We start from the raw sequence: 8945 nt of genomic DNA on the forward strand, positions 1-8945 counted from the left end.
CTAACCTGGCCGTGTATTATTGTGTTTTCCCAAGGAAGAGACAGGGACAGGGAAGGCATTTGATCCAGAAATGAGCCTTAAACTACTGCATCTAGGGTTTGCTTCTGGGGCCAATCTCAGGCCACACTGGATGCTGTAGAGGGCTGTGGTGTTGACTTATTTGCCGGCCCCACCCCAGCCCAGAGGGAGAGCCAAGTATTCCACTTTCATTTCTGTGGCTACAGCAAATACTCCAGCAAAAAGCCAGGAATGGCAAGTGTAAGGAAAGGATTTGAGTTACAATTCCAGATCCCTACCCATCACTTCTGGGAAGTCGAGGCGGGAAGTCAAGCAGCTAAGTGTGTCGCATCCGCAGCCCGCAGCAGCGCTGTGTGCTGCTTTTCTCAGCTGGCTGTCTCCTCTCCGACAGTTCAGGACCCACCACTCACATTCAACCTAGGTCTTCCTACATTCCATTAATACTCAAGACAGTCCCCCATGCACACAGACATGCACACAGACCAACCTGATCTAGATCATTCCTTATCAAGAATCTCTTCCCAGGTGAGTCTAGACTGTCAAGTTGATATGTAGCCAGTGTGGAGTGGCTGTGCAGGCAATGGCGACACGCCTTAGCTCCCTGCTCCTCCCCTGGCCTAAAGAGAGCACTCTGTGCAGCAGGAGGCACCTAGCCAGCAAGTCGCCAGACTTCTGTCATCCCTCTCTTCATTGTGGGCACGTCAGTGGTACCACGTTGAGTACCTTCTTTCTGGGTAACCGTAGTCACCTTCTACTTACAATCCTTGCTCATGTAGAAGGGAGTTTGGGTCGATCTCATCGTTGGGAAAAGAAGGTCAAGGGTGGACTTAACCATCTCCTGCAGGCAGACAAGGGATGGGTCGCAAGTGTCTCTTCAAAGTCGTTCCCTGCTTCCTCCTGTCCCTGCCCAATCAAACACAGCAGGGTATGAATGTGGGGTGGGCTCAGGACCAGACGACTTCTCACACCCTCTGAGCCTGTGCCTTCTGCCTTGTCCCTACAGCTGTGTCAGTCCAGCCCCGGGGCCCAGTCATCCTGCAGCAGCGAGCCCTCTCCCCTGGGCAGTGCCCCCAATAATGACAGTGGCGTGGAGATGCCGGGGACGGGGCCAGGAAGTCTGGGAGACCTGACGGCACTGGATGACCAGTCTCCAGGAGCTGACACCTCAGCCTTGGCCGCCCCCTCCACTGGTGGCCTGCAGCTGCGCAAACACATGACCACCATGCATCGCTTTGAGCAGCTGAAGAGAGAGAAACTCAAGTCACTCAAAGATTCCTGCTCATGGGCCGGCCCAGCTCCGCACACCCGCAACACCAAGCTGCCTCCCCTCCCAGCAAATGGTGAGTGACGCGGGGCTTAAAAGCCCAGGTAGGAGAGAGCCTGGGGCTGGTTTCTCTCCAGGCACCTTGCAGTCTTACTGACTACCCACAATGAGACAGATCGATGGTTTCAGGCTCTCAATGTCTTATTCAAAAAAAAGAAAGAAAGAGAAAGAAAGAAAGAAAGAAAGAAAGGAAGAAAGAAAGAAAGAAAGAAAGAAAGAAAGAAAGAAAGAAAGAAAGAACTGAAGAAGCCCACAGAAATAGCAAAAAAAGACACATTTTATTCAGAACTGAAGCATGAGTACAGGCCACTTTACACAGCTCAAGAGTTCCTGATTATTGCCCAGGACTTCCTCTAGAAAGAGGAGATGAGTTGCTAGGGGCCAGGTGTGGATGGTCTTTTGAGTTTGATTAGCAGCCTTAGGTTATGTAAGCCTTAGTTCATTGTCCTGATTTTATCCATATGCACACCCGGTCATGTATAACATGATAGGTGTCGGGAGGGGGGTGGTCCCTGATAGTTCACTCAAAGAATATAGTTTACCTTACTGTGTATGGCACCCCAAACAAGCTAAGGCCGGATCAGCCTGGTTCCTTGGTTGTAGCTGTATTTCAGAATATGTTTGGCCACTAAAGGTTCCTAAGGGTTAGTGGGAAACTAGAAGTCAAAGCGACCAGGTTCTTTTGTTTGGAGAGGGATATGGGTGTAGTTCAGTGCAGGCGTAAGCTCCAAATGTGTAAGTGTTCTGCTGGTAAAGGAGTGTGTACAGTGTCAACCAAGTGAAGCCCAATTGCTAAGCTTTCTCTGTACTTGGCTACTTCAACCCGACTTTGTGCTACGTGGAAAGGAAACAGACTCAGAGAGATGGAGGGGCCCCACCCAAACCCCAGGCAGCAGTAAAACTTAGTTCAGGTCTGTGAGCTGCAACATGCATGCCGCTGTCACCCTCTAAACACAGGCAGACCCTGCTACAGCTCCATCCTGACCTAGCTGTTCAGCATTTGGGGTGTCATGGCAAAGGCTAGAGGAAGGAGCGCAGTAGGGCTGCCATCCCAAAGGAGCCACAGTCAGATTCACGTGTAGGGCAAGCCACAAAGTCAGAGAGCTGGGGAGCTGGGGTACTGAGCAGGTACCTTCTACAGGAAAGAGCAGGGGGGCTTCACGGAGGAGGTGGTGCTCGGCAGGGTCTTCATCGCCAAGAGCATCTCTGGAGTGCCAGTGGGCACTGCCACCCACGATGGAGCACACTGGCACACCAGCAGCCCCATTGTTGGAAGGACTGCTGGCAGAAGACCATGAGTTCTGCAGGGCTGGGATCTCTTGGGTTGCAGACAGCTGTCTCCGCTCAGGTCACCACTTCATCTCATCCCTGGTCATAGGGGACGTGATCACTTGTCTGCCCATCTCAGCCATAAAGGGCTGTGAGAGGCCTTGACTGGCCTCTGCCCTCTAAGATCGGCCTAGACAACACTGGGAGATCCTGCCTCAAAATAGAAATGAATCAAACAGCAAGAGCTGGAGATGCGTTTCAGACGTCCAGTACTTGCCTGTTATCCTCATGGCCCTGAGTTGTCCTTAGCACCGAATCAAGGTTGTGGTGGTGCACAGCCATAATTCCAGCGCCCAGTAGATACAGACAGCAGGATCAAGAGCTCAAGGTCATTTTGGTCACAAGCCAGCCTGGGATATCTAAAACCTTTGTCTTCAAGGGGGGAAAAAACCCCATGTGGGGACATAGGAACTATGGGCTAGGCCCTCCTGAGCCCTGATGTCAGTAACTCTGTCATATGTGCAGGTGAAGTTTATATACAGCTAAAGAAACTGGGGCGGTTTCTTTGTGCAGCCCTGCTGTCCTGTAGCTCACTCTTTAGACCAGGCTGGCTTCGAACCCAGAGATCTGCCTGCCTCTGCATCCCGAGTGTAGGATTAAGCACCATCATGCCATCTCACCTGCCTTCCTCCTTCCCATCTTATATCCAGAATTCTTCTCTATTGAGTGCCTGCTGTGTACCTGGCCTTGTGCTGGGGCTCCAGGCTCAGCCTGGTCAAGGTAGAGGAACCGGTTACTCAGAATATAGGTATTTTTTGGTTTGGGAATGTAGCCGTAGGACTAACACCACCAGGAATTAAGTGTCCTGCAGAACACAGCTCTTGGCCTCCTCTGACCCCTCTGTGCTTCCCTAGGTTCTGTCCTGGAAAGCTTCAATGGCACTGGGGGCGGTGGGCCAGCGGGACTGCTGCCCAACCAGCGGCTGCCAGAGCTGACTGAGGTGACGATGCTGAGCCAGCTGCAGGAACGAAGGGACAGCTCCACCAGCACCGTGAGCTCGGCCTACACTGTGAGCCGCCGCTCCTCTGGCATCTCCCCGTACTTCTCCAGCCGTCGCTCCAGTGAGGCCTCACCTCTTGGTGCCGGCCGCCCACACCATGCCAGCTCAGCAGACTCCTATGACCCCATCTCTACAGATGCCTCCCGGCGCTCCAGTGAGGCCAGCCAGTGCAGCGGTGGAGGCTCAGGGTTGCTCAACCTTACGCCTGCGCAGCAGTACAGCCTGCGTGCCAAGTACGCAGCGGCCACTGGTGGGCCACCACCCACACCGCTGCCAGGCCTCGAGCGTGTAAGCCTCCGCACCCGCCTGGCGTTACTGGATGCTCCCGAGCGTGCGCTCCCTGGCGCTTGCCCACATCCACTGGGGCCCCGGCGTGGCAGCGATGGGCCTGCCTACAGCCACGGTCATGGCTATGTGGGCGCGGCTCCTGCCTTCCCCCACGAGGCGCCAGGCGGCAGCATGCGCCGGGCCAGCGATCCTGTGCGGCGACTGGACCCCCTGGTTCTGCCTCGGGTGCAGCGTTTCCACAGTACCCATAACATGAATCCAGGTTCACTGCCGCCCTGCACCGACCGACGAGGCCCGCATCTACAGAGCCACCCTGGCGTGGATAGTAGCCTGACACGCAGCACTTACTCCCCGAGACCCCCTAGTATCACTGAGAACGTGATGATGGAGGCCATGGCTGCCGGAGTCGATGGCGCAGGACTTGAATCCGATCTGGGGCTGGTGGAAGATGAGCTGGTGCTGCCAGACGATGTGGTCCAGTACATCAAGGCCCACACCAGTGCTTCTTTGGATGACAGCACACGACAGGGGTATCCCGCAGAAAGCACTGGCTTCCCCGAGAACTCTAAACTGCCCAGTCCTGGCCTACAGGGCCACCGTAGGCTAGCAGCTGCCGACTCCAATGTGGGTCCTTCTGCTCCTGGACTGGGGGGCTGCCAGCTGAGCTACAGCCCCTCCTCCAACATCAGTAAGAGCAACATGCCTGTGCAGTGGAATGAGGTGAGTTCTGGCACCATGGACGTCCTGCCCACTCAGGTGAAGCCACCTCCTTTCCCTCATGGCAATCTGGCTGTGGTTCAGCAGAAGCCAGCCTTTGGCCAGTACTCAGGATATAGCCCACAAGCCCTGCAGACCAGCCCAGGAGGTCTAGACAGCACCCAGCCACACCTCCAGCTTCCTGGAGCCCCCTCTGCAGCCAGAGGGAGCTACACGCAACAGCCTCGACAGCCGACTACAGGCGGCCAGTGCCTGAGTGTGCCTGCCGCCCTGAGCCCTCAGGCCAACTACAGCCAGACCCACCCCCAGCTGAGCCCGAACATTAGTGGACAGCTGAACCAGTTCTCTCCCTCCTGCAGCAACATAGCAGCCAAGCCCAGCCACCTGGGACACCCTCCACAAATGGGCGTTGTCTCCAATGCCACCATGATAAGTGGCCATCAGCGGGAGCTTGGGATGGCCAATTCATCCCTGCCTGGGTTGTCCCAATCTCATGCGGTCCTGAGCTATCCCCAGCAGGAAGGCTACCAGCAGAGTTCCAACCTTCTGTCCTCCCACCAGCCTAGCTTCATGGAGTCCCCGCAGAGCACTGGCTTTGGCCTCTTGCAACCTCGGCCACCCCCTGAGCCCAACACTGCCAGCCGTCACCGCGCAGTACGTGCCGGGCAACAGCAATTGTATGCCAGGACCACTGGCCAACCCATGGTCACGTCTGCCAACCAAGAGACGGCAGAAGCTATGTCCAAGGGAACAGCAGGGACCATGGTATCCCTGGCCCCTCAGCCATCTCAGGGCACAGGGCGGTCACAGGACCAGAACACACTCTACTACTACGGCCAGATCCACATGTATGAACAGAATGGGGGCTGCCCAGCCATGCAGCCCCAGCCACCACAACCACAAGCTTGCTCAGACAATATCCAGCCCCAGCCTCTGCCTTCACCGGGGGTCAACCAGGTGTCCAGCACTGTGGACTCCCAGCTCCTGGAGGCCCCCCAAATTGACTTTGATGCCATCATGGATGATGGTGATCACTCGAGTTTGTTCTCTGGTGCACTGAGCCCCACCCTTCTCCACAATCTCTCCCAGAATTCCTCACGCCTCACCACACCCCGGAATTCCCTGACACTGCCCTCCATCCCTGCGGGCATCAGCAACATGGCTGTCGGGGACATGAGCTCCATGCTCACCAGCCTGGCTGAAGAGAACAAGTTCTTAAATATGATGACCTAAAGGCCCTGCTACAGAGCGGACCCGAGCAACCTGAGCTTCTTGGAACATGAGAGTCTAATCTCTTTGTGAGAAAAAAGTGTTAATTAGGTCTGAGAGGCTTGGGCAATGGCTGGTTCAGACTCGCAAATATTTTAAGGAAAGTTTTAGGGGCATCCTCTTTGCTGTTTGACCTATTTTTCGGAACACTCATAAAGTCTCGTTCAGAAAGAAACCCGTTTACACAATGCTCGCCAGCCTTTGGTGTTTATGGGATTACTCGGTTCTGGCTTCTTTGCCTCTGCCATTCCACTAATGAGAGAGTGCATTGGCCAACGCTTTCTAAGTACAGGCCCAAAGAGGGACGGGGAATCACGTTTGGGTTTGAATCTGAGATCATGCTGGATACTCTGCTCTGAGAAGGGTTTGCCGTTCTGCCGCTGGCAAGGAGAAGGGATTGCTGCCTCCCCCGGATTCTTCCGTGAAGCTTGCCAAGGTTGCTTACCACGGAGGAGAAAGGTGTATCTGGTGGATATTACGGCGTCTCCTCAGTTACTGCTCGCATCTCCGTTCCCTTAGGCACAACGGGACCCGCAGATTTCCTGAGTGGAGAAAAATTAATAAAATACATATCACGAGGAAATAAACTGCTACCTGGGACAAGCCCAGAAGCCCCCAGGGGCCTCTCCTGTTTACAGTGTTCGGAAGCGTACAGTGGTGCCCCTCCTGGGAAGAACACTTGTGTCTAATTCCTCGGGTTGCTGTGGGCTGGGGATGGACCAAGGTGAAGAGACCGTCCACGGAAAGAGCAAGTTGCATGTTTACCCAGTCCTCTTTCTCCTGTGCACTACCACCCTCCATGGAAAATTCTAGGGCTCCTCCACACTGTGCTGGGTGGCCAGCTATCCACACCTAACCACCACGTGCTGTCTCGGTACTTTCCGCTCCCCTGACCTCTGCCCTCCTCTCCATGTTATTTGGCATTGACCAATGACACGCATGGTGTTTATGGTTGGGTCAGAGGGCATAGGATTGATTCTTGGACTTGGAGGAACTAGTCACTGAATTTTCTTGTTCGGTATGGCCTGGCCCCAGATGAGAAGGGGCATTTGGAAACTGACTGCAGAATCAGTCGAGAACACCCTGCAGGGGGACCCATGCCTCTTCCCCACCACACACCTGCGCACACCCCATCCAAAACTTCTCCCTTTGAGTTCATAGACACTTTGCCAAACCAAACCTCACCACTCAGAGCTTCCCTCTGGCCATGGCTCTGGCTTCAGTGAGGAACTTCTTAGCAGAGTCTGGACCTCTGGGTCCTAAGACAGCAAACCTGTCTGTTTACAATCTAGAGACAAGACCGACTCCAAATGACAGCTCTGGGCCATGCCCACGGGTCTGTGGTTCCAGTGGTGGGACCTCACTGCCTGACATAGACCCTGACTTCCCATTCTCCACTTGTATCTCTTTTGTGTAGATATTGCCATCCCTGAATACACTGTGGGTGAATCGTCCAGCCAAATTTATATTGCCAAACATTTTTAGCTTTTTCTACATGCTATAAATTGAGATGACAGTCTCAACTTGTAAATAAGTCTTTTTGTACATTAAAAATAATTTTTTCATAATTTATCTTGTCGATCTGCTTTTCCCTTGACAGTAGTTAATGAGAATCTAGGCAGTAAATTTGGTGCATTTGAACAGAAATTAGGCTGTATTTTTTTCACAACTGTGTCAAAACTGACTAGCCCACCTTAACCCAGACAAGCTTAATTCAGAATCATTTACTGGCTGTTTGCTTCTGAGAAGTGAGACTTTGGAGTGGGAGCAGGCAGGGTTTGACAGGTTGCCGGGACGCGGATACAAGTGAGCTTTCTCAGCACGCTTGAGTCAGTTGACTGGGGTCCCAATGTGCCAGGTCTCATGTCCCAGGCAGTCTGGTTTTTGGTGATAATGTTTTGGTTACTACCTCATGCTGTGATCCAATCCAGACAAAAGCAACTTACGGGAGAAGGGCTCAGAGTTCAAGGGTGCAGTCAGTCTGTCCCAGTGGGGAATGTTGGGCAGGAGCATAAGGTATGTGGTCACGTGCGTTCACAGTCAGGAAGCAGAGGAAGGGGGTGCTTAAGGTAAGCTTCAGGCTAGGATCCCAGCCGATAGAATGGTGCTGTGTAGTGAGGAGCTGCAGGCTGCGTTCCTGCTGCCCGGCTCCTGGCCGCCTGGCTAGCTTATGCCCTGAAATAACAACACAAACTGTATTCATTTAAACACTGCTTGGCCCATTTTCTATAAATGTGTGTAGCACCATGAGGTGGTGACTTCCCAGGAAGATTCTAGCCTAAGTCCGTCTTAAGTCAGAGCTTCGTCACGTCTGACCTGGAGAGGAGCAGCGTGGCATCTGCCTCACTTCCTCCCGGCATTCTGTTCTGTTTTCTCTGCCTACCTAATTTTCTGTCCTATCAAGGGCCAAGGCAGTTTCTTTATTAACCAATGAAATTAACTCCTCCATCAGAGCTGCCTGCAGTTAAGGTGCCTCAATTTTCCCAATCTCTAAGCCTTCACTGGCATGCCCAGAGGCATGCTTCCTGGTGATTCCAGATCCCGTCAGGTTGACACTGAGATTAACTGTTTTAGTGAGTGAAGGGTGGAAAGAAGGACAGACCCCTAACGTTGGCAGAAAAGAGTCAGGACAGGCAAGTGAAGTTCTGGTTGCATAGCGCCCAGCCTTGGGTAGAGAACCAGGAGAGAGCCGTGGCTAGGACCCCACGCCTAAGAAAGCCTCCTTGTGGTAGACAGGCAGAACCTTGGGTCAATAAATTGATAGTCAGCACTGGGCAACCATTGAGCAATGTTGACTTCACAAGGCTGGGACTATAGTGTTGGGTGAGTTCTAATTAATAGAAACACGGAGCCAGATATGGGGCAAATGCTGAAAGATCAGAGAGAAAGGAACAAGCAAGTAACACCCACCTCTTAACCTTGCTAATCCTCAACTGACGAAGGGCCGAACTACTGTCTCCTTCCGCCTTATAGTCTTCTCTCCACCCAGCCATATCACTT

At 53.4% G+C, this 8945-nt stretch overlaps 1 protein-coding gene across 1 annotated transcript in view; it reads left to right on the forward strand.

Moving 5' to 3' along the window:
- The window catches only part of Gli2 (GLI family zinc finger 2), a 227964-nt gene extending 220490 nt beyond the window's left edge, over positions 1–7474 (forward strand). Inside the window, exons 13-14 of the mRNA XM_026779596.1 lie at positions 1022–1358; positions 3526–7474. Coding sequence (XP_026635397.1) covers positions 1022–1358; positions 3526–5909 — 2721 coding nt within the window. The 3' untranslated portion in view covers positions 5910–7474. The remainder of the gene's footprint in view (positions 1–1021; positions 1359–3525) is intronic.
- The last annotated feature ends 1471 nt before the right edge of the window (positions 7475–8945 follow it).

The sequence above is a fragment of the Microtus ochrogaster genome, chromosome 6 (assembly GCF_000317375.1).
Source record: "Microtus ochrogaster isolate Prairie Vole_2 chromosome 6, MicOch1.0, whole genome shotgun sequence".
Lineage (NCBI taxonomy): Eukaryota > Metazoa > Chordata > Mammalia > Rodentia > Cricetidae > Microtus > Microtus ochrogaster.